This window comes from Miniopterus natalensis, chromosome 18 (genome assembly GCF_054644295.1).
Source record: "Miniopterus natalensis isolate mMinNat1 chromosome 18, mMinNat1.hap1, whole genome shotgun sequence".
In the NCBI taxonomy this organism is placed as follows: Eukaryota; Metazoa; Chordata; class Mammalia; order Chiroptera; family Miniopteridae; genus Miniopterus; species Miniopterus natalensis.
Window position 1 is genome coordinate 16,583,840 of NC_142098.1, and position 13,186 is coordinate 16,597,025.

The window sequence follows — 13,186 nt, forward strand, 5'->3', positions numbered from 1 at the left end:
ACTGGATCAAAAGGCAAGAAATGGAAATGTCATTTTCAACAGAAAAGGGCTGGTAAGAGACACAGACTTAGAGACAGAGGTTTTTCACTTAGCATAAAGGTATGACAACCCCCTCCCATGTTGCTTATATATTATTTTCCTTTTAGGTAACATGCAAGGCACAGGCATTCTTCAGAAATTCCTATTAACACATGGGTAACCTACTATTGCTCTGGGTAACCATCTATCACCACAGCTTATAAGCCCAGACTGTCTCAAACTTCTCACTCAACAGGTGATGAGATCTGCTCCCCTCTTCACTTTCGACCAGTATCTTTTGAACTATACCTGCGATCTTTATGGCTACAGGATCCTCTGAAACTGGAACAAGCCCTTCCTTGACTTCAGCCTGCTTTTCAGAGATCAGGGGAGATGTGGCAGGAGGGGAATACTTAGTTTCCACAGAAGCCACGGGCAAGGAGGAAGAGGGCTTAGAATCGTGAAAAAGACTGGCCCATGACTTAGGCTGACTGATGGGAGTGGTGCCCACCACAGAGGCCGGGGCATCTCCAGGAGGGGAAGTGCTCTCAGCCTTAGCTGGGTCCGAGTCCATGCTTTCCACAGTGTGCAACTCCACCCCGTTGGCAGCTGAGACCTCACCCAAGGATTCAAGTATTTGTCCATTAGCAACTCCAAGGTTTTCAGTAGTATCAGTCCCAATGTAAGAGTGAGCCACAGCTGTCCTCAACAGGCTGTCCCTGCCAGCCTCTGCAGGAAGGCAGGACTGTTCAAAGTCAGGCCCCTGGCAGCCCTCAGGCTGCCCTGCAGTCCTAGCATTGCTGTCCAGGGCTCTGGGGAAAGAACCACCAGGCGCAGCGTCACTAACGAAGTCCGTGGAGTCCTGAGGGCTACTACAAGTCCTGGGTGTCCCCAACAAGGGCATGTCGCCCATCAACTCTACATCCTCTGTGCCTATGCTGTTCAGGACTGCTGGATTGGCATGGCCATTGACCAGCGCTTCCGTGGAAATACTACCCTCGCTGCCATCTTTCAAGTAACTGTAATATCCAGGTGGACGTTTTTTCTTCTTTTTACGCTCCCTTTGTCCAAGACCACCAGAGGCGCCATCATTTTCCAAAACTTCCACATCCGCATTGGAACTGCCATCCAGATCAAGGGCAGAGCCTGAGTACTGGCAGTCAATGGAGCTGTAGTTTGCTTCTTTATCTATGTCATCGGGGGTCTTTTTGGAAGTTGTGCAACTAAGAATAAATTCAGGGGCCTGAGGATTCAATGTGCTTGAAATACTGTAGTTGGGAGTTCTCTGCAAAGTGTCATTGGGTTCAATTACTTCATTAACACCAAACTCGATTCTCTGATATTCTTGTCCTATTTAGAAAGAAAACAGCCAGTAAACATCCCATTAGTTAAGAATACAGCTATACAAACTATAAAAGTATCAATAATTATTTTCTCTTTGAAAACTGAAACGCTATAGTCTTCTTCTAATTAACAAAGCTGACATTTTATTTCTCTGAATAATTAATTTGCTAAAATAACAACTATAAAATTATATTTAATTTGGGGATATGAAAAACAGCCTGCATGTACCTTCTACTTTCAGCGTCGCTAATGGAGACTTTCAGAAGGTAGAAATTAAAATAAAATTATAATATAAAGCAAATAATATTCTGCCTATCTAAAAACACCCCTCAATGAAATCTGACTTTACTAGTTTTCTTTATGCCTGAGAGCAACATATAAGCTTTTTAGACAATTAAAAGAAAATCACGCCCAGCCAGAATGGCTCAGATGGTTGAGTGTCGTTCTGTGCACAGAAAGGTTGCAAGTTCGATTCCCAGTCAGGGCACATACCTGGGTTGCAGGTTTGATCCCTGGGAAAGGTAACTGAGATGTTTCTCTTCCACATCGAAGGTGGCTTCACAACATCCCCCCCCATAAAGTCTAAGCATGCCCTCAGGTGAGGATTAAAAAAAATAAGTAAATAAAAGAAAATCATGACGACAAACTTAGAGACTTAAAATAATTGCTATAAATATATGGCTTCTACAGTTAGTATAATTTAGTAATTCAAAAAGTATAAACTACACCAAGAATTAAACCTCTATATAAAAGTATACTTCAGAAGCACTTTTTCGAATTATCCATCTCCTGATCTCCTCCACTGACAACCTTAACTGAAGTCTGAAAATAGCCTTGCATGAATGCACGCAAATTTTCTATTAAATAAATTCATACTGGATTAGCTCCATCAGTGGTGAAGGTACCTCTAAAAATACCAAAAGATAAAGTCAGGCCATGAACTTTTAATAATCTCTTTGGAAGCCTTCAATACTTCCTTCCAGTTAACAACAATCTAGATATTCTAAGATATGTTTTTCATATATCATACCTCTGAAATTAAGGTTGAGTTTCAGAATCAACTGTGTCTTTCAACAGACACCAAGCATCAATGTCAGCTTATAACTGATAAAATAAAGTTATAAATAAATTTTGAAGTTAAGAATACATGCCTTATAATTCATTTTTAGTGTATAACTGAAGACTTCTCCAAGTCTAGCATAAGAGGCCAATTTTTTTTCAAGGTATGTATTTCAAGGAAAAAAAATAATACCAAAAGAATTGTGTTCCATTACAGAGAATTAAATATATTTTACCATGGAAGTCTTTTTATAGAAGGAAAAAGCCCCAAAGAGAAAGCTGTGTGCAAGTTAGTGAGGGGCAAGGGCCTATTCTGCTAATTCTTCATTTGTTTTAATAAAACACCCCTTCCTTGGGATTGGGAGGGGGGAGAACTGCACAACAACAAAAAGTTCCTGAAAAAAATTACACTTACAGCAACTTTACATATAAAGCCACTAATATGACAATTTGAATCCTTTGGCCCCTGAGCACTGATTTTTTTGCTACCTTATTTTGAAAAGAATCACCAAAGAGCAGTTAGTTTATTATACCTAAAAGTGAACTGCCCCTTTGCTTATAGGCATCACCTATTCTATGATGTTCAGATGGGACAATGATGCTACATGGACTAAAACTGACGTATGTAAAGAAGTGAAGAACACTCCCCTCATGGAGACTACACCTTTTGCAGACTGTGGTGTATATTGTGTCATGCATCTTGTACAAGATTTTGAGGATTTCCAATACACACAGTGCCTTCCAAATCTCAGTTCTTAATCTCATCACACCATAAAACATTCTAGAAAGTGATGTGACATTAATGGAACCATTACAATATGCTATGGCTATTATCAAAATATTTACCCAGTGTAGCGTTTGATCATATCACTAAGAGGCAGATTCCTACCCAGGACAGTTCTTTCTTTTCTTTTTTTCCGATATGGAATTTCACAGGTGTAGAGAATTTAGAATATGACATAAAGGGCATATTCCTTCTTTTGTTAAATTTTTAATCCTCACCTGAGAATGTTTTAAAAATTGATTTTAGAGAGGAAGGGGGGGAACTGAGAAACATTGATTGGCTGCCTCCTGTACACACCCAATCCGGGATGGAACCCACAACCTAGGTATGTGCCCGGATCAGAAACTGAACTTGCAACCTTTCGGTGGGACGATGCTCCAACCAACTGAGCCACCCAGCCAGGGCAACAGTCCCTTTTCTTACTCAGGAACACTCAACATGGACACACATGTACACTGCACTGCAAGGCAGAGAGGTCAGCTTTACAAAGCCCAATTTGTCAGGCTGGAGGACTGGTGAAGTCCTGCAAATTCATTCTTTGAACAACCCAATCAATATAATGGGTACATGGGAACTCAATGCTCAGGTCAGGTAGGCTGTGGGTTTGTTGGAAGAAAGCAAGCCAATTCAAATATGACAATTACATCCTCACACAGTGTTTCTCAAAGTCTGCTCACTGCAGCACTCGTAGCGAAGTCTCTGATCTCTAGCCTGTGCCACTGGGAAGATGGTGGGGCCACTAACTGAACTAGAAAGATAGGTGTAATATGAAAGGAAAAATAATGAAACATTTTAAAACACTGCGTAAACATCTGCAGTATGCTCGCTATGTGCAAAGTACACAGACACAGAGAAATCTGACAGAGATAAAAATGCTGCTCCAAAGGCTGGGCAGCAGGGCAAAGGCCTTTGAGTCCCTCCAGCTTCATTTATTTTATTCTCAACCTAAACCATCATTAGAACTGCTCTTTCCCTTATGATTTCCTATATCACAGTTTCTTATAAAACTGATAATTTTAGATATACTCACTTTCTGATTTTACTATAAAGAGTTTAGATAGTCTTTTCAAGGTTTATATTTAAACCTAAATTATAATTAAAACCCCTTTCACAGATCTGACCATGTTAACAAAACATGGAACCAAATCCCTGGCTCTCAAAGAAAAGGTCTAGCTTTCAGTTTCTCCAAGGCCAGCCAGGGCCTTTGACGTAACCCAAACTGAAAAATGGTCTAAACAAATTTGACCTGTACAGTGGCAGCCTGCTATTATTAACTAAAGGACCCTACTGTTATTTAAACACTGGGCACTTAATACAAAATCATTGCATCTCAACAAGTACCATCTCTAGGAATCAGCTCATTGTCTGCGACAGAGACCAAAAACAAGTAACAAACCAGGAGGCAAAGAGCCCTAGCCAGTTTGACTCAGTCGTTATAATATCAGCCCACGAACTAAATGGTCTCAGGTTTGATTCCCAGTCAAGGGCACGTACCTTGGTTACAGGTTCGATCCCCAGTCCCGGTCAGGGCACGTGCAGAAGGCAACCAATCAATGTGTATTTCTCACATTGATGTTTCTCTCTCTGTCTCTCCCCCTCCCACTCCCTCTTAAAAAAAAAAAAAATCAATGGAAAAATATCCTTGGGTAAGAATTAACAAAACAAAAGAAGTTACCTGAATTCCCAAAAGCATTCATGACAGATGGGGTCATAAATGTAAAACTGCAGGAACAAGAGATTCAAGCTGCCTCTGGGCCGTGCTAAGAACACACACTCAAGAGATTCACCAGCTTGGGCCCAGCAGCCTCTGTACCCAGACTGAAAGCCCGCTTCAGAACTCTGACAGAAAGGACTGGCTATGATGAACATATCTGTGCCAACGGGAACTGCTGAGGAAAAAATGGAACTGAACAACTAACTACTTCCTCAACTAAACCCTGAATGTCTGACACTATGAAGCAGAGTCAACTCTTTAATTCATTAGTCAAAGTGGTTCAGTGATTAAATCTACTACAGTTTACAGCCAAAACATCAAGCTATAAGGAAATGTTTATTTAAAAAGTATGAATAAACAGGAAAACACTGTTTGCAGGTACCCTGCCCACCCAGCACATATGGCCAGAATCTACATCAGGGAAATAAAGGAGAGAACAAGCTTACCATCATGTAGATCATCGGCAGCCTGTGTGCCACACAGAACCGTTCCATTGTATGGAGGAAGCTGCATGGGGAATCAAAAACATTTTAAGTCAACAAAATGTTAAAACCCAACACATGCTACTTCATTAAAGCAACACTTCATTAAAACTCTTTATCCATGTAACTTCTTCTCATGACATTGTTACCAACATAACACACATGGAGAGACAATAAAATTAAATCATCTTCATTTAAGAAAAAAATACCATAGGAATGCTTTTAATTATTTATTGTTATTTTGCCAAAAATGAGGCAAAAAAATAAACTCCAAATGACAAGTCAGCTGCAATAAAATGCTTATGATATATCCTTTTGTATCACAAGATGATAGTGACTGCCCATGAACACCACAGCCACCTGTCTTTGTTCACTGGTAAAGAAGGCTCTTAGTGACCATCTGCACTTCCTGTTCACTATCACTACATGTCAGCACGGCCAGGCCCATGGGCAGAGAGGGGAGAGAGCCCATTGGGAAAGAAAAGTCTGGGAATCGTGGCTCCCTTTTTAATACAGTGCTTTAAATAACCAAATTAACAGCCTGAAATCACATTCGTTGTTTGGAAGAGATCAAACAAACTGGCAAGTGTCTGACCTCTTTGTAAAAAGCAGAAAGGTATTATAAATACATCAGATTTTTCTGCTTCCTACCTATTCCATGATATCTAGGAGCTGGAAATGTTCTAAACGGGTATGTCTGAGATAAGGAAGTTTAGATGGGAAGGGAAGTAGACAAATAATTGTTACCTGAAGGGAGACCAAAAGAACACAAAACAGAGGGTTTTTTTCAAACTCTGCTCACTGCAGCATTGGCCCCATGCCTGCGTGAGGTCCTGGAGTCTGCAGTATTCAGAGGCACCCAGGTGATTCCTATGCCCATTACTGTTGAGAACTATTGCTTATGTGGCTTCCTCAGCTGATTTCTCCAGCTAACTCTTAGCAAGTCAATTCAATAATCAGATAAAAGCTTATCACTCCAAGTAACCAAGTAAGTTCTCTCCCCAGAGAATTAATGACAAATAAGAAGCTAAGAAAATGTGCTATTCAAAAGCAACTGACCACTTTCAGGATTTGATAACTGCACATATTTCCGCCATGCGGGGGCACCCTACTATTCTTCACACTGACACAAAAGGAGAAAGTATTCTGTATTCAGAGAAGCACTACACTGGCTCTGCACCTTAAGTGCAAAGACCATTCATTCCACACACCATTCAAACACTTGCACCATGTGCTCCAGCATTTACCACTCGCGCAAACATAGGGAGCAGAAAGGTGCATTTGAGAAAGGCACAAATCGGGGTCATGTTCCTCTGCAGTCACAAAAGAAGTTGAGCAGATTCCCATACACAGAATGCTTTCTCTTTTCCTATCAACAATACTGGGGTGCCCCCTGGTGACAGAAATTTATACAATTTTAAGTCACTAAAAGTTTTTCTTTTTCTTTTTTAGTCTCCCCATATTTTAAAATCTCATTCAGTGGCAGAAGCAGGATCCCGAAAGACACCACCCAGCAGACCCCAAAGCAATACTGCCATTTTCTATTAGTGTGTTTAAAACACTTATTTTGATATATATATACTTACCTGGTTAGAGTGTAACTGTGGGAATTACTGAATGCTGGAGTTAGTTCTGGCCCAGAAGAAGTGTGTGAGTGTGTGTGTGTGTGTGTGTTTCTTTTTTTACTCGAGAGGCACATGGTACCTTTAATTCAACAAAAGCTCCATCACTCATAAGCCCTTCAGTCTGTGGTAACTGGGTATAATAAATACACAGCAGAATAAATTGTAATTAAAGTTCCCTCTTTATACGACTACTTGTAAGAGCACAAAATATAAAAACCAATGCAAGAGCATAAAATCTTTCACACAAAGGTAAACTGAGCAATGTAAAAAAAACAAAATCTAGTTACATTAGATACAGTCAAATCATCTTAGTCTGAAATAGTGCTAACAGTCTTGTGAAGACAAAACTTGGGACCTTTGGTAAGGTAATGTTTTAAAATCTTTTTGGTGCTCCCACCATTTGTTCTGCTAAAAGATCCTCACAAACCCTAAATATCTCCTCTGGAATCTCATTAAGACACCAAACCACTGAGAATAACTGTCTTAATTCTATCACACACACACACCACACACACATGGCATGTGCACCTGCAGCCTGCACTATCCTACCCTGAGCTTGTTATTCAGTAGCTGGTTGAGGTCTATGTGTTGCCTTCAATGATGAGAGTCTGGGAAGTTTCAAGAACAATTAGCATTCTCTCCCTATTTTGAACACCAATAACATGATTATGACTGGGGTTCAAAACATAGTTTTTCATAAGCTGACTGTATTTTTTTCAGTTGGAGAAATTCATTTTTAAGTTACCCTGGCTCCTAAAATGGAGCACAGCTTTAGAAAAAATATCAGTTACCTTTAAAAGTTTATATAGCCATGCCTCATTTTACTGCACTTCATTTTACATAAGCTCTTCGCAGATACTGCAAAGAAAACACCTCAACATCAAGACAAGACCCTCCACCAGCAAAAAGATTATTACCTGCTGAAGTCTCTCAAATAATGGTTAGCAGTTTTTAGCAATAAAGTATTTTTAATTAAGGTATGTACTTTGTTTTTTTAGACAATATTACCACACACTTAACAGACTAGTGTAAACTTTTATATGCACTGGGAAACCAAAAAATTTGTGTGACTCACTTTTTACTATAATATTCACTTTGTTGCAATAGTCTGAAAGGGAACCTGCAACATCTCCAAGGTATGTCTTCAACATCACTGAGCTGAATTGTTTCTTCTGATTCTGTTAAACTACTGACCACCCTATTTTGCCAGAGGCAAGCTCTCAAACAAGAAAATACAGAGAGACAAAAAACTCTCAGCTAAGAGGAATGATGCTTTTGTGGAAAGAATGTTTTTATACTTGAACATTTATAGTTTTATAAATTGTTTATTTTTTATAAAATTGTTTTTATAGTCTACATTTCTCAAATTTGGTTTTTCACTTCTTGGCCCCAAGTAAAGGGGGAAAAAATGCTTCACCAAGGTCCTAATAGCCAAAAAAGTGTATGAGGAATAATTGGTCTGGATTCTAATTTATGCCACATGGTAGGAACAATGGAGGTAAGAGGTACAATTACTTTACCTACAAGATAAAAGGCCAAACAAACGATTATGCAGAAGTGAGATAGCATCACTCACACACCCACTGATCCAACCACACATCACCACATTCAACAGTCAATGTCCTATATTATTATATTACTATAATCCAAACCCCCGAATTGTAATAATTATATATGGAGGACAATAACTTGGCTCATTCAGGTTAATTAGCCTGTATTTCCCTTTTGTGGGTTACTGGGCCACATGTGATTTTGATAGACAACACTTGTCATACCCTACCCTCATATTCAATAAATGCTCAAAAGAAAAACCCCAAACAGGCCCAGACACACTAAGATTTCTGACTATAATTCATTTTGATGAGACATAGCCATTACTTCTGCAAATAAAAAGTCTGACAGTCCTTGCCAGTGTGGCTCAGTTGGCTGGGCACAGTCCTGTGCACCAGGTTGCTAGTTTGATTCCCGGTCAAGGGCACATGCCCTGGTTGTGGGCTAAATACCTGGTAGCGGGTATGCAGGAGGCAGTCCTGCATTGATGTCCTGAATTGATGTTTCACTAACACATCGATGTTTCTCTCCCCCCCCATCCCTTCTCTAAAAATCAATAAACTATTTAAAAGAAAAGTCTGACATACCTTTACCATCAGAATCTTCATATCTACCAACATTTGTTACACACTAGGTATTACACCATTTATTAATGACTTCCCAACTTTTCTGTGACGTAAATAAGCATTCTCCATTTTCAAATTTTTTTTAAAAAGGAACAATGAGCCCTGCCGGGTGTGGCTCAGCGGTTGAGCGTCGACCTGGGATCCAGACGATCGGGGTTCCATCCCCAGTCAGGGACATGCAGGAGGCAGCCAATCAATGACTTTCATCATTGATGCTTCTATCTCTTTCTCTCCCTCCCCTTTCCTCTCTCTGAAATCAATATATATTTTTTTTAAAAAAAAAGAGAAAAAGAAAAAAAGGAACAATGAGATGGAGGAAATTGCCCAAGACCACAGAGTCTGGTTGTGGGGGAAAGTGAGAAAGGAACTTAGCTCTTCAGACTTGAAGTATGCTACATTTTCCACTTTCATATCACCAGGAAAACCCAAGTTTTTATTGTCACACTAACTTGCAAACAGGCGCTCACAAACCTCACACATATGCACACACCTGAGAAAAGCTTTCATGAAGTACAGAAGTTGGACTTTATCATTTTTTAAAAATTTAATTGCAAAGAGCATTTTTAGATTGTGGTGTTCTGGCAAGTACCACCATATTTTACTGTGATTCAGACAGAAATTATTTAAAAGTTGAATTGCTGGCAGAGTATATAGAATAGAACCTCAATTAATACTAACGCTTGGGGAATATGGGATCCGATTATGTTTTTCCTAATGAACTCTTATCAGAAAACACATATTCAACCCTTAAATGCTACAGAATTCTAAAATGCATAGGTACATTGTATTGCTTTAGGAAATATAACATAGAATTTAGCTTTCACTATATCGTGGCTCATATCCTTAGGTTCCTTAAAATCTTAACTGTCAACATCAATGACTACAAGAGATGGAGACAGCACTGAACTATATTGACTCATTTTCTAAAATGAAACCTGGTATTTTATTTTCTTTCTTTTTTCTAAATTAAAAAGAATATGACTAACAAATCTTTCTTACATCTCTAAGCTTAAATAATGCTTTCAGTATGTTCTCATTTAATCATACCTCCATAACTCTAAAAAAATTAAGGGCTCTAAAAGGCTAGTTAGGTTTCATTAAAAGTTATCAAAGGGGCCCTGGCCCAGTGTGGCTTAGTGGTTGGAGAGTCGGCCTGTGAATGGAAGGGTCTCAGGTTCGATTTCCAGTCAAGGGTATGTGCCTGGGTTGCAGGTTCCATCCCTGGCTCTTGTGGGAGGCAACCAATCGACGTGTCCCTCTCACATCGATGTTTCTTTCTTTCTCTTTCTCTCTCTCTCTCCCCATCTCCACCCCCTTCTCTTCCACTCTTCCTAAAAATCAATGGAAAAAATATCCTAGGGTGAGGATTAACAACAACAAAAGTTAAATAAGATTTTACTTGATATGCTGTATACTTACTTCTCCCTCAGTTTTCCTTTTCAATGCAATTTCAAAGGTTTTTATATTTAAAATATAAATCTGAAAAAATGTTCCAGGTAAGTTTTTATTAAACTAAAACAAAAACCATTAATCACATAAAGAGTGAACATAAAAGGAGACCTGAATGGAGAAATATGCCACAATCATGTTTAGAAAAATTATCATAAAGATGTTAATTCTCCTACAAATTAATCCACAATTTTAATGCAATTCTAATTGAAATTTCAATAGGATTTTTCATGGAACTTTTGAGATGCTGATCATAAATTCCTAAGGAAGAGCTAAGAATGAAGGAGAACCAAAATAACTTGTAAGAAGGTGTGCGAGACCAATGATAAAGTTGCAGCAATTAAAACATATGATATTGATACGGAAATAAAGCAAAAGGCCCACAGAACAGGGGACCCAGAATCAACCAAGCATATATGGAGACGCGACCTGACACAGCAGTATCACACCTAAGGGCCAAGCTCTCAGTAATGGTGCTGGGACCACTTCTACTGCCATAGGGTTATTAGATCCCACCCCCACACACATACAAAAATCAATTCAATTTCAGTTGTATTACATACTAAAGTAAAAACAAAAACCTAAGGCTTTTAGAAGAAAACAAATGTCTTTATACCTTAGGGAAGAAAAAATTTTCTTAAAGGTGTTTTTTAAAAACCAAACAGTCAATATATTTGACATTAAAGTGAAAAGGGTGTTTCCATTACCCAGCAAAAAAAAAAAGTGCATCACATACGAAGTTTAAAAGCCCTCATGCTAGGAAGAGATACCTGTTAATATGCAAAACCAAAGATTATTAATCCTGAAAGTCAGTAAGAAAAGACAAATCATTTGATAAAAAATACGGACAATGGATAGAGGTCGGGAAATTCACAGGAGTGGCAATATATATCGCCAACAGACATGAAAATAATGAAACAGTGCTCAACGGTTTGCAATCTGGGAAATGCAAATTAAAACTGACAATCTACTTATAACCCATTAAATTAACAAAAATTTTAAGTATGCCTATACTGAAAATTAGGCAAGATTTTGTTTTTTTAAATTTTCTTCTTTTTTAATCCTCACCCGAGGATATTTTTTTTTATTTTTTTTAAATATATCTTTATTGATTTCAGAAAGAGGGAGGGAGAGGGAGAGGGAGAGATAGAAACATCAATGATGAGAGAGTCATTGATCGAGCCCACAACCTGGGCATGTGCCCTGACCGGGAATTGAACTCTGATCGCCTGGATCCTAGGTCGACGATCAACCGCTGAGCCACGCCTGGCCGGGCAGTATTTTTTCTATTGTTCTTCGGAGGGGTGGGGGGGGGTGAGAGAGACATATCAACTGATTGGGGGATCGAGGCTGCAACAGAGCCTACAACCAAGGTAAGTACCATTGGCAGAAATTGAACCTGGGACCCTTCAATCGGAGGGCCAGTGTTCTAACCACTGAGCCAAACCAGCTAGGGCAAGATTTTTTTTGTTTGTTTTTAAATGTCATAGGAGTCTCAAGCACTGCTGATGTTAAAACCAGTTAGCGCCCGGCTGGACATGGCTCAGCGGTTGAGCGTGGACCTAAGATCCAGGCGATTGGGATTCGATTCCCAGTCAGGGTACATGCCCGGGTGGGTTGTGGGCTGAATCCCCAGTCAGGGGGGTGCAGGAGGCAGCCGATCAATGACTCATCATTGATGTTTCTGTCTTCCTCTCTCCTTCTCCTTTCCTCTCTCTGAAATCAATAAAGATATATATTTTTTTAAAAAACACACCACTTAGAGAGCAGATAAGCATTCTCTAGTAAAACTAAAGATGTTTATCCCTTGCATAACCCAGCAGTTTCATTCCTAGAATATATACCCTGGAGAAACCCAGATGAGCATGAGAAGACATGACATATATGTTTATTGCAACATTTTTGTAATAGTAAAAGAACTAAAGACTAAAATGGTCCTCAACAGGAAAAAGGGTAAACTGTGGTGTGTTTAATCAATGGTATTCAGCAATTAAAATCAAAGAACAAGAACAAAATATATCGGCATAGATAAACCTAAAGAACATTAGCTTAAAATAAACTATAAAATGATCAATATAGTATGAAATGTTTATGTGTCATTTCACATAAAATGATACAATGTACTATGTGTTAATATACACATGTAGTAAATGGTAAAAACCACAGTCATAAAACAATACTTACCAATTTCAGCAGAACTGTTATTTCTGGGAAAGGGGGAATGAGATGAAAGAGGGGTATATAATGGAAGTTGCAACTGTATCTGTAATGTTTTGCTATTTATAAATATAGTTAAATGTTAGTATTAGTCAAATCTGGTTGGTGGGTTCAGGCATTTACCATATCAGTTTCTGCACTTTTCTGTACATTGGAATTCCTTATGAAAAAGCATAAATTAAAAAATCAGAACTAGCCCAGCCTGACGTGGCTCAGTGGTTGAGCATCGACCTAGGATCCAGGCGATCAGGGTTCGATTCCCGGTCAGGGCACATGCCCGGGTTGTGGGCTCGATCAATGACTCTCTCATCATTGAT

General features: G+C 39.1%; 1 protein-coding gene across 1 annotated transcript in view; it reads right to left on the reverse strand.

Annotated features, from left to right (window-relative positions):
• Positions 1-13,186, reverse strand: part of USP10 (ubiquitin specific peptidase 10) — a 61,268-nt gene that overhangs the window by 24,806 nt on the left and 23,276 nt on the right. Inside the window, exons 3-4 of the mRNA XM_087827166.1 lie at positions 5,366-5,426; positions 328-1,368 (exon numbers count right to left, since the gene is read on the reverse strand). Coding sequence (XP_087683292.1) covers positions 328-1,368; positions 5,366-5,426 — 1,102 coding nt within the window. The remainder of the gene's footprint in view (positions 1-327; positions 1,369-5,365; positions 5,427-13,186) is intronic.